General features: G+C 32.5%; 1 protein-coding gene across 7 annotated transcripts in view; it reads left to right on the top strand.

Annotated features, from left to right (window-relative positions):
• Positions 1-16,364, top strand: part of TCF12 (transcription factor 12) — a 404,997-nt gene that overhangs the window by 343,502 nt on the left and 45,131 nt on the right. The window contains exon 1 of one of the 7 annotated variants that reach the window (XM_074234593.1): positions 4,241-5,082. The exons of 5 other annotated variants lie outside the window; for them this stretch is intronic. In XM_074234593.1, coding sequence (XP_074090694.1) covers positions 5,014-5,082 — 69 coding nt within the window. In that variant the 5' untranslated portion in view covers positions 4,241-5,013. Of the gene's footprint in view, positions 1-4,240; positions 5,083-16,364 lie in introns of those variants that run through there. One more of the 7 variants, XM_074234595.1, reaches the window with a different exon arrangement.

Raw genomic sequence — 16,364 nt, 5'->3', positions numbered from 1 at the left:
AGGGCCCGTGCTCTATCCACTGCACCACCTAGCAGCCCCGGAATAGAACCTTCTTAAAATAATAGAACAAGGGCAACTAGGTCAGCCCTAGCTGTGTGACCCTGGATAAGTCACCTAACTTCCTCCAAAAATAAAATAAATTTTTAATTATGTGACAACAAATAGCATACACTGTATCATTTAAAAGTGACCAGATCAATCATGATCTCAGGAGACTAGTAATGAAGTGTGGCTCCTGCCCCTTAACCAAAACAGAATGAAGGAAAGGCACCAAATGAAATGCAAGTGTTTCAGACATTGATTTGTTTTCTTTGATTATTTTCTTTGATTTCTATTAATATTAAGGATGAGTAATTGAGTAGTGATAGAGATGTCAAAAAGTGGTGAGGGGTTATTGATAAGACATTTACAGATTTCTCAAAAAAACAAAAAAATAAGTTCAGATAAGGACACAAAGAAGCAAGGCAGTTTAGTTTCTACTTTGTTATATATTTTATGAAAGCTTCTTGAAAAAACAAATATTACATTGACAGTAAGTTTTCATCCATAAATTTTTTGTTCTTTGTATATTGAAATATTTGGTCCATTAGTCTTAATTTAAAAAAAAGAACATTTTTAAAGCAATGAAAATTGGTTCGTCAAGAGTAATAATGGTAGGAAAACTTGCAATCGGGTTCTCTCTCTCTCTCTCTCTCTCTCTCTCTCTCTCTCTCTGTGGCACTTTAATAAATTATTAAACCTTTCAGTGTCTCAGGTAACTTTCTAACAGTAGGTTGAAGAGCAGGTGTCAGTTTTCTTCCAATTGAAAGGATTTCTTCACATGGAACTCCCTGTAAAGAATAAATCACAGGACATTTCTCCTCCTCCTCCTCCTCCCCTCAAAAAAAAGGAGTTGGGATAAAAAAAGGGAGGATTTTTTTGCCACCCTACCAGCCACCCTCTCTGACTACCCTACAACAAACCAAGGGTGTTTTTAGGTAAACACCAAAATTCAAAGTCAAATGATTTCATTTTTTCCCTGACATTTTCTTTTAACTTTTCTATTTTACAAATATGTAAAATAATAACCAATATTCTCCTCCTCCCATGAAACTCTTCTGATTTTATGATTTTCAACTAAAAATGAAGGATTTTGAGATCACTAAGGTACTTGGGCAACATGTTATTAGGTTAGAGTTTCACGTTGCATCAGATCTCATAATCTGTTAATATACTTTGAGAAACACATAGGTGATTGTTTTTGACAGTATAGGATCGTGAGTGGAAACAATTCAGAGTACAAAGTGCATGTCAGTTCAATGCTCCTGTGCTGACGGCACGTCTGTCTGAAATCAAGTTTTAAAAATTGGCCCTGTCTCCAGCTGACTTGTTTTGTCAGACTGAGTCACTGGATTAACCCTTGGCATGTCAGAAAGGAAAGTTAAAAAAAAGCGGGTGGGGGAGGGAGGTTGGAATTAACTGCATTGGCTGGAAGAACACTTGGTCTGTATAGATGATCTATTTTCCCGTAATATGATTCCCTGAAGGAAGGAGAAATTGTAGTGCAGCTGTTGTTAGGATTAAATTAGCATTCCCCCCCCCCAAAAAAAAATCATATAAGGAAGAAGCAAAAAAGACTTTTGCTTCAGAATTGTACAACCTAATTTGTAATTGTGATAAAGCAAATAACTGACTGCCTCAGCCAGTTTTAACTTCTATTGAGTAAAGACAGACTTCAAAAGGTCAAATGACAATCTGGAGTGGCAAGTAGAAAAACCATGAACCCCAGAGCATAGTATATTATGAGAATGGGATATCCCTTTATCTTCTGAAGATATCCCCTTTAATGAGAATGTACTTATTATTATTGTTGGGATCCTGATTTTTAGATAGTGAATCATCATTTTTTTAAAAAATTCACATTTAACTAGTCAAAAATAAATCCAATTGGTTATTTTCTTTCCAGAAGAAAAGTTTCAGAATCTGTCTACTTATTTTGCTGTTAGAGTAACATAATTTGTTCTTATTCAACTTTTCCAACAGTGTGTTCCCTAGTAAAATTCACTTAGATATGTAATAGAAAAACAATGTGTAGTTCTCTTTTATAGCTGCAAGTTGTAAACTGGCATAGAACAGAAAAAGAAGAGTTTTTAAAACTAACTACATTTAGAAGGTACTATTAAGTAGATAATCAATTCTCCCTCATTTCCCCCAAAAAGTTTTATTGTCTTATATAGCATGTAATTGTTTTAGAGCTAAGAATTCAGAATGAATATTGAAGTTATTATTGTGCTTTAAATAGATATGCTCTCTCCTAGCTGTTTAATTGGAAAGTCACTTTTAAAAAAACATCATTGTCCTTATAAGATATTCAGTGCTCTAAGTTCAGTTAAGTGAAATTAGTTAAACCCTTCAATTTTTAATACACAGCTCTCTCTCTCTCTCCCCCTTCTCTTCCACATGTATATGCATATATGTATGTATGTATATACACACACATACATAAATACACACAATGCTGTCATGTGTTTATTTCTCTGTGCTTTAATTCTGAAGAAATAGTATGTTATTAAAACTATCTGTATTTTGTGGCACCCTCTTTCTGCCACCTTTATACCCATCAGTCATAACTCAATTTTCTCCAGAAAGAAAAATTTTTTTTAAGTTTGGAATGATTAATTATAAGAAATTTTCCTTAAAACAATAACTTACTAATGGCAATGGAAATGTTCTGCCAATGCTGAAAGAATATGCTTATAAAAGACTAAATTTTATTTAGCTATTTTAAGCATGGTATTGTTGTTTGTAAATCAAAGCTTTTTACATAGCCCCTTCAAGAATTGAAATGGGTCTTTGTGATCTCTCAGGAGGGAGGAAGTTGCAAACCACTCTGCGGACTGGCATTTTAATAGTCTGATGTACAGTGATGTTCTTTTGCAGCTGCTTCTTTGCCTTTTATAATGGGGGGGGTGGGGGGGCTGGTGACAGTAGGAAGGGAAAGGTTGTTGTTGTTTAGATAACATAGCTTTTAAATCTCTGCATGACTAGTTGGCCTTACTCGTTTGATTAGATTTTAATGCAATAATTTGATCAGCATTTCTGATCCAGGTATTCACTGTTCCTTACAGAGTGTTTTGTTTAGGGATTTTACTGAAGTATCTTGTGCTTAGAGAGCTTGAAGATCAAAACAGATACTTTGAAAAAGGTATTGCTATTTTTGTAGTTTGTCAATATAACAACTTTTTTATATCTAGTTTTCTTCCCATTAATAAGATGAATTCTTTTTTTGTCTAAATCATATGTGATTTTTATAAGATTATAGTGGAATAATAATAATAATAATAATAATAGCTAGCATTTATAGAATGATTAAGGTTTACAAAGCACTTTAAAAGTATTATCTCATTTGATCCTTTTAACCCTCGGAGATAGGTGCTTTCTCTATTTTACAAATGAGAAGAGGGGAATGGGGTAGGAAATAAACATTTACACAGTGCCCACTATGTGCCAGCCATTGTGGTCCTTGCTTTTCAGATATTAACTCATCTGATTCTGATAGTAAACCTCTAAGATAGGTGCTATTATTAATCCTATTTTTTTAGTTGAGGAATCTGAGACAAGTGGCAGTTAAGTAACTTGCCCAATTAGAGTTACATGACTATTAAGTGTTTGAGGATGAATTTGAACTCAGGTCCTCCTTACTCCACAAGTGGCCTTCTATCTACTGTGCCACCTAGGTACCTAGGGTTAGCAGTCAACAAAAAGAGAGCTAAAATGAACTCACAAAATCCAAAATCCCCAAGATAGGTAATTATATGTTATAGATAGAAGTATATTTCTCAGACATGTAGTTGGCCACAGCTAATTCTGAAGTCTTTCATTTTTTACCATAAAATTTGTTTCCATGATTATACTTTTTCTTTCTTTTTCAGCAAAATTTAATTTCTTTTGTAGATAAATGGATGGATGGATGATAGATATTGAAAGATATCAATAGATACATAGATACCTATGTACATAAACATATAAGCATTAAACAAAACAAGCCTTTTAAAAACTATATTATATACAAATAAATTTCTTCTGGGCTTTATTTATACATCCATCAATTGCAAGGATTCTTATATCATATATGTGGAAAAATAAAACCTTGGTCATTATTTCTGTCTAATAATATTATTAAATTGTACCAAAATACATAATTGACCTCTCACAGTGCTTTCAACAAATTTTGACACTTTTGTAATCTTATAAACATTTTATTTATTACTTTTCATCTCAAACACTGATACAATTTATTCACAAAGGTAAATTTATTCATATTGGGGCTAAGAATTTTCATGAACAATCCTTATTAAATTTTTCCATCATTTTTTTTTTACAGCTCAAAACCAGTTCATGACATGTTAAGCAGGACAGGATAGAACTTCATCCAGGAAGTGATTATGTAGAAGGCTTAACTGTCTAGGTCCTTCTTGTTATACATGATTCAGTGTTTCCAATTCCTGATTGCTTGATCATGTGTTTATCAAAGTTGGAAGCAACTTTAGACCATGCCAGATGGTGGTGTCGCTGGAGGTGCATCAAGCTACATTTCCACTGCCACAAGTGCTCTAATTTAATTAAAACAAAAAGCAGATTAACTAGCCGAGGAGCTATCCATTTGTTTTCCTTTGTTGTCTGTTTGTTTAGACAAAGTTAATAATTCCTTAGGGTATTAATTGCAATACTCCTCTATGTATTTTCTGTTGTTGGCTTAAGTAAGTAACTGGTATTTCTCTTAGGCACAAAGGTTTGACTTTTTTGGCATCCTCTACCAAAGCAGCGATTTGATAGAATTTGAAAGGGGTTACAGTATAACCCTCCCCTTGTGCTATGTGAGTTGGTTCAGTCCTACTTTGCATAAGTTCCTTTTGAGTAGATCCATGTGTGGATGCATAGTACTGAAGACTTACTCTGTTTGACCGGGTGGATGTATGTCTTGGAGAGAAGCAGGGTATTTTAACTGCAGACAGTGACATTTTTAGAATCAACATGTATTGTGCATATCCTGTGCCTGGAATGGGCAGCAATTCTTTGATGTATTACTACAATGGGAAAACGGTGAGCGTTTTTTTCTTTGTCCAGAGTTTGTAACAGGGTGACTTAGTTGAAAAATACACATATCAAAATCTGTGCTGAATTTTGTGTTTTCTTTAAAATTCGCTTTTTGTAAGAGTATACTTAGATTGCTTTTAGTAGCTTTGTTCTGAAAAGGATGCCTTGCCCAGAGTAGCTTAATAAATATTGGTAGATTTGATTTCATTTTTAAAATCACATAGACCATAAACTTGAATTAATGTGTTATGTAACATTTTAAGTTTTTTGTTCTTGTTGTTGTTGTTAACTTGTTCTCTTTGTTGGTTATAAGTTTGAAAGTACATTTATCTTGTTCTGGATTTTTAAATATTATATGTTCAGGATTGTTGGTTGATTTTTGCAGTGGAAAGAAAAAGATGAAAGTCATTTTGGATATTTATAAAAATAACAAGTATGAATCTCTGGGAATGATTAGGGTAGCAGTCAGCCGGTGAGGGTCGTATTTCCTGTTTGGAGTTTGAGGTTCAGAGCCTGACTTTACTGTGATACCATCTGCTTCCAATCAAATCAGCATTTTGACCCTGCACAGATTCATAAAGTAAATCACAGTTTGGGGGAAGGGAGAATGTATTTCTTAAAGACACACCTTTAGATTGAATTATTTAAATCCATTTTTTTCTTTGTTTTGATATGGCTAAGCAAGAATTATTTTATTTAATCAGTGCTCTTAATGTTACATGGGTTTTGCAATGATACCAAAACAATGGAAAGTTTTGTTGATTTTAAGAAAGCGTTGTGAGTCTTTAATAGTTCATTTTAAAGGGAAAATGACAAAAATATTATCATTATTATAGAGTAAGAATAAAATAAGTCTTGGGTGTTTAATATTTTTCTCATTACTCATCATTAAACTATCTTGTTGAAATGAGCTTTTTGTATTCTAATGTATTTTGAAGTTATCAAGAAATTGTAAATTATGATATTCTGAACAGCTGTTCAGGTTGTATGGGAAGTGGGTTGTTAAAAGATAGGTCAATTGTGATGAGATGAGTTTGCCACTTTTCTTTTCCTTAAAAATTTCTCAAGTAGCATATAGCTGGGAGAGGAGATGTGAAGAGCACCATTCAAAGAACTGATCTCTTTCATTGGCATCTGTGTGAAGGACTCCTTGAATTCTGCTTGTATTTGTTTGCAAACTTTTTGCTGAGCTTTATTAATAGATAGTATTCAAACTGAATATCCTCAGACTCTTTAAAAAGTGTGTATATTCAAGCTGCCCAGATAAGCTAAGTAAGGGAGGGGGTGGGGGTGGAGAGAAGGGAGAGAGTAATATAATTGAAATGACTTGATCTCTATTTCATTTCCTTGCCAGCTGTCTTTCAAATGTGAAATGATTTCTCTTTTATGTCTGATACTAAGTGAAAACAGTCTGTTTGAAGATTTTATGTGAATATATAAAAAATATTAGACTTAAGTAAAATTAACTGTATAATACCCCTAAAGCAATGAGAATATGACTTGCATTGAGTTTTGATTTTATTCTTTCTAGAGCACAGCTCACCCTATTACAACATTTCTCTTTGTTCTACAGCCGGAGGAAAAAAAAAGCTTTGATCTTATTAAGTATTTCCAGGCTTAGAGTAGATGGCATGGCTGGTATCATAGAAGAGTAGGGTCTGAAAATTGATAGCATGTGCCTGTTACAGGTCAGAGGTGACTTTTATGTTCTTGAAGAATGAATAAATAGATGATAAATTATGCTAGTCTTCTAAATCTTAAGACCTGATTTTCATTTTTGATTTTTTAAATGAACCTCTGTCCTGGCATTGTTACTTACTAATTTGTTCCACCACCACCCCCAAAAAAAGAAAAAGATTAAGGAAAGTGAGTCATAGTTAATCAAGTTATTTTAATAACATATAAACATCTCACTGTATATAAAAAAGAAATAAAGTGAATTTGTCCATTATAGTTTTAATATAAAACTGTATTATTAATATTAATAACTTTAGTCTGTTAAATTCCCTCTCCAGTGGATGGAGCTGCATGTAATGAACCAATCAAATGCATATACCAAAATAAAGCTATCTCAGTTATTGCATTTTGTACATATAAGGTCATCATCATACAAGGATATGTTTTGAAACATTTTAGTTTTATTTCTGACTCCCAGTTACAAAGCACACATATCTGGGAGAGAAAGGAGAAGGAACACTTGTGTTCTCAAACTGCCTTCCTCTTAGAGTGTAACTATAGAAAGTACATTTGAGATCTATACACTTAAATTTGTTTTTGTGCTTTAAAATGTTCTAAATAGATGATAGGCAAATAAAGATTGACCCATAAAGGTTTTCCTTCCCAAGGTTTATTAGTTAAGATTATGTGATAAATAATGTAATTCTCCACAGGTAGCAGTTCAAGAATGTCTGCATTAAAAAAAGAACAAAGCTAAAAAATTAACTTGAGTCATTCAGATGTTTGAAAGGATCAATGTTCTGCATCACAATATGTAAATCACTATGTGTAAAGTAAATTGACCTTATATATAATTTCTTCATCAAACCCTAAAATACTCTTTCTTTTATAAATATAGAAGCTGAAATATTTATGTAACGAAAATGCTTATTTCCTTAGATTTAAAAGGACAAACAACATGTCACTTATGAAAAGAAGTTTGAAATTAGCCTAGTAGTTTCCAAAGAACTCTGTGTATTCTTTTTCTCTTGTTGATGTCTTGAAAATGCTATTTGGATAAGCATCAGTGAAGAAAGTGGGGAAGAGAATTGTTGAGAAGGGGAAATGCTAAATTTATTTCACTGTAAGATTCAGAATCATGATCTGATGATGAGGTCTTAATTTCCCAAATCTTGAACTAAAGAAGTTGCAAAGTGTTTGAGGCACAAAGGGAATGTCAAGTAGAGACACAATGCCTTTCGAATTGCATCAGGTGGTTATTTTAATCTTGTGGGGGGAAAAACACAGAAAAGGTTAGCTATGATCCAGTTGTAATAATCTTCCCACCAAAAAAGAAGACAGATTTTTATTCCATCTACCTCTCTTTTCCCCCAGACCCTTTACAAATTGTCAGTTTGTGTATGGATTTCTCAAATATTTGTTTACTTGGAAGCTTTTATAAAGATTTACTTCCTAGAGGTAAAGGAGGAAATATTAGCAGCCTGGGGAGACAGCCTACTGTATAAAAAGTACAAACATGGAAGATGGAAATTTATAAAATGTATTTCTTAAATTTTAAATATCAAAAATAATTTTGCTAAAATCAAAGAAATGTGTCAAATCATAACTACATGGAATTTTCCAAGTATACACATTTTTTAATTAAATATGTTCTAAATTTTGACATTTCCCTTTTAAACTGAGTTCAAAGTTTGTATTTAACTTAATAGGAAAAGTTATTTGATTCTTTTGTTCTAAAACTGAGGAATTTGTTTACCTTTTGGTACAGTTCAACTTTTAATTAAATATTATACAAAGAAATAATGTACATAGAATTTATTCATTTTCTTATGTAGATTCAGTAATGCTGGATTTGTTTCAAGAGAGAGCATGAATTGTTGTCATTGCTCTTGAGAGAAGTGGCAGACCATGTTGGATGGAAGGAGATTCCCTGTCTAGGCAAAGCTCAGTTTTGTGTAACTGAGTAAACAAAATTCCCTAGAAAAGGTTTAACTTTATGGTGCACTGCTTCCATCTTTGACTAACTGATGTTAATGGTACTTCAGAATTAAAGAAAAAGAAAAGATGGGGATATGTGTTAAGCAAGTAGTTTTTTAATATGATAACCAATACTTCCATTTCACAAGGTAAAAAGGTAATAAATTCAAAGAATATTCTTAATCCATTTTCTTTAAAGGTGAAGTATCTGAAGAGACAAAACCTCTAAACTTGGAATTCCATTCCCACATACAATTAAACACTCATATAGATGACTCCTTAATGTCTGTTCACATATAGAAGTTAATATCGTTTTGAAAACTAGTTCAGGTGAGGAAAAATTTGCCACCCACTGGCTCATATAATTTGTTTTTATTAAGAACTAACTATACATAGCCAGAGCTTAAAAAGTCGTCCTAAAAAATCCAAGATTTTTCTTATTCTTATGTACAATTTCCTTTGTCAATTTCTTAAACTAGTTTTTCTATTTAGGGAAACTATTTTATAAACCTCTTTCTACTTCCCTGCAGAATTTTACTATAGCCTTTACTGTTATTAGTCTAGTTAATCCTGGAAGAAGCAAATTAATGAATTAGATTTGTCCATAATCATATATTATGCCAATAGGGTCAAAGCTAGCATTTTAAGGTTAGGACAAACTTGTCCTGACCTTTTGTTTCTTGGTCATCCAAGAAATCTCTAAGGAAAGGCTACTGAAGACATTGAATGGTTAAAAAAAAAATTGAATTAGTTGGCTAATTTTTTCTTTGGTCCCAACCACTTTCCCTTTTCTCATTATCCCATTCCCTTTCACAAAAGTATAACTGACTTTAATGAAGACACTAAAAAGAGTTTTCTTTTCTTGGCTCAACTGGGTTCAACTGCAAAGTGAGTTGAACTACTCTGCTAGGAGGGTATGTTGTCAACAATATACTTTATTAATGTTTCAGAGGAGATTATGTTCATTTCCATGGGCTCGTGAAAACAATGAAGGAGGGGATCAGGTGTTACATTGGTGGATCTATATTTCTTTAAAATGTAGGTGACTAAGGAGTGACACTCACTGATTTGTGCAGCATATTAACTCAGTAAACATATTTCTGAAGGCTAGTTCCCTAGAAATTCCATAGGTTATAAATCTAAGACTAGAAATTGAGATTACTACTGAAACAAAAAAAAAATTAGATTCTATAGCAATTGAGCTATGACCATTAACATTTACATAAAATTAAAGCTAATAGTAAAAATCCGCTTTCCTTGGACTAAAGGACATTTTTTTCACCATAAAATAATGATTTTGATAAGATTTGAGATAAAGGCATAGTAAGAAAAAAAATTAAAAATTTTGTGTGGGTTCCTATAAAGCTAGTTTCTTTTTGTAGTTATGAAATTTGATCTGATTTTGTGCTAAATGTAGTATATTTAAAATTCTTGGGGAAGAATGTTAATTCTTTTACATAGAAAATTATAATCAGAAAAATTTCAAAATATAGACTAATTTATATACATATTCAAGTTTTTTCCTTATGATTATAGTATAAAAAGTGTTTATCACATTATAATGATAACTTGTAATATGCATATGTTAGGAAGGATTTATATGATGAAACCTTATGTATTTCACATTGATGATGCTATATTTTTAAGTGCCTAAATAAATCTTTCCTCCCATTGGGATTAGAAAAAGGAAACTAACATTTATTGGAAAGGCTTTAGTAATAACTTATGACCTTTATGATAAATTTAAATTGTGTCATTGCTTTTATGGTCACTTAAAATTTAAATTATTTTAATTTTTTTGTTTCTTCCACTGTTAAAAATTGTACACTAGGGTTAGTTTCTTCTTTTTATATATTGAAAATATTTTGTTTGTGCTGGGGACAAGGCTAGGACAGAAGAATGAGGACAGAAAGAAGAATGAATTCACCAATTTTTTGGAATTGAGAATTTTGCCAGATTACTTAAAATTTAAATTTTTCAATCCTATCATATTTATAAATTTCATGTTAATTTTTAAATTGCACAGCACTTTTTCCCCAAAATTATTTGGATATTTGATAATATTTTGCTATATGATGAATGATATTAACATCATATTTATTTATGTCCTCTATGTTTATCTTGCTTCCCTTATATATGGATAAAAGTCACAAAATCAGAATTTTTCCTACTTGATTGCATATTACATTCCCACATACAAATGGTAAATTTTTAAACAACAATAGAAATATGTTTATTTTATGTATATATATGTATATATAATATACATATACAGCCACTTTTACTATAATTTTCAGATACTGCTTAAAAATGAACTGGGCAAAAGCTTGTTTTTCTAAGTTTTTTGAAGATTGACATATAATTGCACATTAAGACTTAGTTTTGAATTCATGGAACCTAGGGCTTAATTCTAATTTATTATTTAGGATTTGATTTTGTTTTTAGTAGCTTAGATTTGTTTTGTGGTTAGATCTATTCTTCTAGTTAGAAGCTTTATATGATTCAGAATAAAATATAAAACTGTAGGTATGGTGATTATGCTCAGGAATTTTCTGAGCATAATCAATGAATTTACTTTTCAAATAATTGGCTTTAAATAGTTTGATAATGAATTTTAAATTACATTGCTATTGTATTAGTAAAAATTTTCAGAGTTCACCTAGTCTAGTTGTTGAAAGTTAAGACTTAGATAATTTGGTGTTAGAAAATTTGGAATGGTCACCTTATAATAATGAATTTGCATACATTGCAATTTATAATGACCTTGGAAGTTGATAAGGCCTGCTATTCCTGGCCATTCTGTTTGAGTGACTGGTTCAGTTCCAAATCTGAGGCTCTCTGCATAGGAAAATATTTTTAAAGCCTCAGAAACTAGTTGTATAATAAAACCAATATGTTCAGAGGAAAAAAAAGATGAATTATCTATGGCAAGCCAGTTGGAAGTCATCCTCTTCTAAGCAGGTGAAGCTATCCAGAAAGTGTTGTTGTCTGGTCTGATGTTGATTCTTGTTTTCTTCTACCATAAAAGCTTATGAGAATCCCATTGTTTTTCCTGAAATAAAATATGTAGCCTAAAAGTTTTGCAGTTCAGCAAGTAGACAGATACTTCAAATAAACTACAGGAATTTTGAGTCATCTAAAACATTCTTCCCTTTCCCTTCTGGGAATAAGTGATTTAGCCTTCTTGGGCCTCAGTTTCTTCATCTGCAAAATGAGGAGCTGGACTCTGAGGCCCTTTCCAATTCAAAAACTATGACCACATGTTTGGGTATTGAGGAAAAATTATTTGTACATTTCCCATTAGTTGGAAAAGTTCCTCAAAACCATTAGATTTGGGTGAAAGTGCTTTTGGAAATTAAGATGTCAGTATCGTGTTAGGTAGTTCTGGTTACTCATATAGTAACTAGCAAAAAATGTTTGTCCTTTTAGGCAAGGGCCTCTAAGTCTTTGGATCTTTCTTTCCTTAGCAATTATTAAAGGATTATCATATATTCAGGCCTAATACTTTGAAACTAGGAGCAGAGTATGACAATTTCAGCAAAGCAAAGTAGTCCATCTAGCAATTAAATCTGAGGCTGTCCACATAGTCAAACTGGAAACTTGAGGGAGAAAAAATATTGGTCTTTGCCAAAATGGTTCAAATTGGCTGCATGAACTGACTCATTCCATGGATAATTGTGTAATCATTGCAGAGAATAACTGTGAATATTCAGCCTGGAATTACAGTATCCTTCCTGGAGCAATAACAGCTTTGCAGCCTGGGAAAAACCCCAGTTAGGATATTTTTGTGGGTATGTTCTCTTTGGTTAGACCCAAGAGAGAGATTTGTCAGATTTCCAGCCTTGTCTTCTCTCTAAAGTGAAGTTGACCCTGTGGTTCAGTTCATCAGTTATCTACACTCCAACCAACATTTTTCCCAAAGTCATGCTTTAGGAAGAAAGTCCTATTCTAACCCAAAGTGGAGATCCTTGTTACTCTGAACCAGTTATTTTGAAATAGTATCTGTGGTCTTCTGGAAATAGATGAAGTAATCATTAGATTTTGAGCTAGCTTCTCAAGTTCAGGGACTGTCCTGTGCCTTTTTTTGAATCCCAATGCTTACTTAGCACAGGGCTTTGCAAATAGTAGACACTTAATAAATGACTAACTTAATAAACTGACGAAGTATCTAACACCAGGATAGCATGAATAGCTTAAAGAGAATGGAACTTTGAATTATAGGATCGTTGTATTGGGATGCAAGAGAGTTATTAGATATTATCTAACTGATGCCCAGAACTGCATGAGTTGTCGGTCTCCCAAATCTGGAAATTGTGTATGCTCTTTATTTGCTTATGTATTTAACTATTTTTGTATTACTCCTTATTGAATGTAAACTGCATGCAGGCAAGACCATTTTATTTTTGTCTTTGTTGCCTTGCATACAGTAGGCACTTTAGAAATGTTTGTTGAGTTGAAGTAAGAGATTTGTCCAAGTTTACAAAAGTATTGAAATTAACATAACTAGGATATAATGCAAGATTTTTTTACTCCAAATCTAGTGCCCTTTCATTAGACTATGCTAAAGTCACGTGTATTGAATATTTGACAATCTGGCCTCATCTCATCCCTGCCACTTAGTAACTGTATGATTTTTCGTGCATATGACTTCTAGAAAGAGTAATTAACATTTGATGTCCCTACTTCCTCCTCTCCCACTCACTTCTGTATCTTCTGTCTCCACCATTCAACTGAAACTGGTCTCTCTTGAGTTGCCAATTATCCATTAATTTTCAAACCCATTAGCTTTTTTCTCATGTTATATCCTCTTTGACTTATGAATGAAGCATTTATTACAATTGGCCATTTCCTTCTTCTTATAGTCTTTCCATCCTTAGTTCCTATGATACTATTTCTCCTGCTTGTCCTGCTACTTACTTGGCCTTTCTTTTCCATTTCTTTACTTTCCCTGGCTTATCTATCACCCCTGCCCACTCTCCCACCCTCCTGTGTATATGTGTGTGTGTGTCCTCTTCAAGGTTCTGTCATTGGCACTCTTTTCTTTTATGGTTTCAGTTAATATCTCTATGCAGAATGTCACCAAATCTGTAACTACTTTCAATCTCCTCCCTGATCCCTAATCCCACACTTTCATATTACTACTGTGAGATGTGCCAGTAACAACTTAAACTTCACAAAACCGAAGAAATCATCTTCTCCTCAAAGTCCTGCAGCTCACTGCAACTTTTTGTCTCTGTTGATAGCATCACTATCCTTCTAATAATCAAGACTTTATCTCACAGCCAACTCTCTTCTCTTTCTCTCATCCACCATAACCTAGCAATTTCCAAATCCTGCTGATTCCATCTCCACATTATTTCTCACAACAATCTTTTTCCTTCTAAGCTCAGTCTAATTCCTCATCTGTCTGGATTAGCCTTCTGACTTCTTATTACGTCTTTGTTTTCACCAATCCATTCTTTGCATAGCTACAAAAATATTAATCTAAATGCCCAGTGTCACTGTCCATTGCCACAGGAATAGCATACAAACTTAACACTTGAATTTAAAGGTCTTTATAATGAACAAAAAAGCTTTGAAAAGAATATATTTACATATATATATATATATATATATATATATATATATATATATAGTTTCTTCTGTCTTTTTTTCTCATGTTTGTGTTAAATTCAGAATTTTTAATAATAAAGTTCTCTATAATCTAGCTCAGTCCTACCTATCCAGCATTCTTCTTTATACCTTATACTCATACTACATCTTAGCCAAATTAGACTAGCTATTCTCAACTGCTTTCTCCTATCTCTGTGCATGTCTGGAAAATCTTGTATTTTTTGCAGTCTGCCTTCAAGACTTCTTTCAGATGTTCTCTTACGTAGTCTTCCCAAACCACTCTTGGAAAATGTACTTTCCCACCTCAAACTTTCCTCCACTTATTGTCTAGATCTCTATTTTCATTGTGTGTCTTTTTATTTGTGTATGTGTCTGATTCTCCACCATAGGAAGATACAATGTCATTTTTTTGTAGTACCAGTAGAGGTCCATAATTCTTTATTCTGTTTATTACATTGTAATGTAATACAATTGTAGTAAACTTAAAAATCTCTTATCTACTTTTTTTTTCTCAACTTTGAAGGGACCATAATAGATAGAAGTCATAACTACCTTTTATAATAATTTCAAGGATCAGTTGAAATAGTGTATATAAAAACAGATTATACACCACACAAAAGTATTATTAACTTTTTTATTGACTCAATCCAATTAGATAACTTGTGAAATCATTTGTATTTCTAAATAATGAAAGTTTTCCTTTAAGTTTTAATCAGAATTTGAATTGTAGAGTTTAGTCTGGTCTCAGAGGTATATGTGCAAATATATACATACTTTCTTTTTTTTTTTTTAGATTTTGTTTGTAGTAACACAAAATCAGACTTGTGATTTAAACTTATGATTAGGTCATTAGCTAGGAGGTGGGGGGAAACCTGGCATCCATGGGCAGGTGATCAGGTGACATAAGAGGCCTGGTTTTAATTTGTGGGCAGTACTGATTGTAACTGAAAAAGACTTGCTCTTTTTGTGGAATTGGCTGACTGTTACCCCACATCTGGAGTTAATAAAGTCCCTGAGACCACATCAGTTGTGTTTTGCCGCAAGAACTCTTTGATCTGAAAATCTAGACTGGCACAGCTGCTGCTTCCTAACATTGCAGCTATGTTTTTGCAAGCTATAGTTAAGATACCAAAACAAGCAAAAAACTTTACAAAGTTATGTGCCTAAGCTAGTTCTTCTCTGTCACTGTTTGATGAGGCCTCTTCAAGAACCACATATTTCATAACTTTTTTTAATCATGATAAAATTTCAGATACATGTTTTAGTATATGACAGACTTGTAGTAGCTCAAGATTTTTTCAGTTTAGTTTGTGTTTAGAAGACTATAGAAAAATGTCAAAGATATAAAAGTTGAAAATGAAAATAACCTTTTACATATGTAGTACTTTCATAGTATGGAGCTAGGTTTGGAATTGAAAAGACCTGAATTCAAATCCTACTTGTGAAACGAACTGTGGATCTCTGGCAATGTGACTTACCCTTTCTGGGCCTAAATTCCCTCATCTTTGAAATGAAGAATTTGGATTTGATGACCTCTGAGGTCCCTTCCAGGTCTTTATCTATGAACTTGTGATCCTTAAGTTGACAGTGATATTTAATGTAGATTTGTTTACTTCTGGATATTTAATGTAGATTTCTATATTAATTTATGCAAATTTCTATATCTCAGCTGAATAGTGTTTAGCTTTATTTCCTTGTTCTTATGACAGTGATAAATTAAGCATTAACCTGATAACATATGCTGCTTTATTTGGCCCAGTAGAAAACTTGTAAACTGGTAAACTCAATTGTAGTGCTTTATATACTATTGTAAGCCTGAGCATTTTAATATTTGATAAGTGCAGTATGTCATATATGGACTCTGATAAATTGAGTGTAAGATTGTTATATAGAGCAAAGAAGCACAAATTTTATTATACTTAAACTTTGTGAGTTTCCACATGTAAAACTTAAAACTACAAAAATGAAGGTTTTTCATAATTATGAAAACATGAATCCTTCATTTCTTTATAATTTATCCC

The sequence above is a fragment of the Macrotis lagotis genome, chromosome 4, assembly GCF_037893015.1.
Source record: "Macrotis lagotis isolate mMagLag1 chromosome 4, bilby.v1.9.chrom.fasta, whole genome shotgun sequence".
Classification (NCBI taxonomy): Eukaryota; Metazoa; Chordata; class Mammalia; order Peramelemorphia; family Peramelidae; genus Macrotis; species Macrotis lagotis.
Note: the sequence above shows the minus strand (reverse complement) of the source record. Positions and strands in the feature narration are given on the sequence as shown.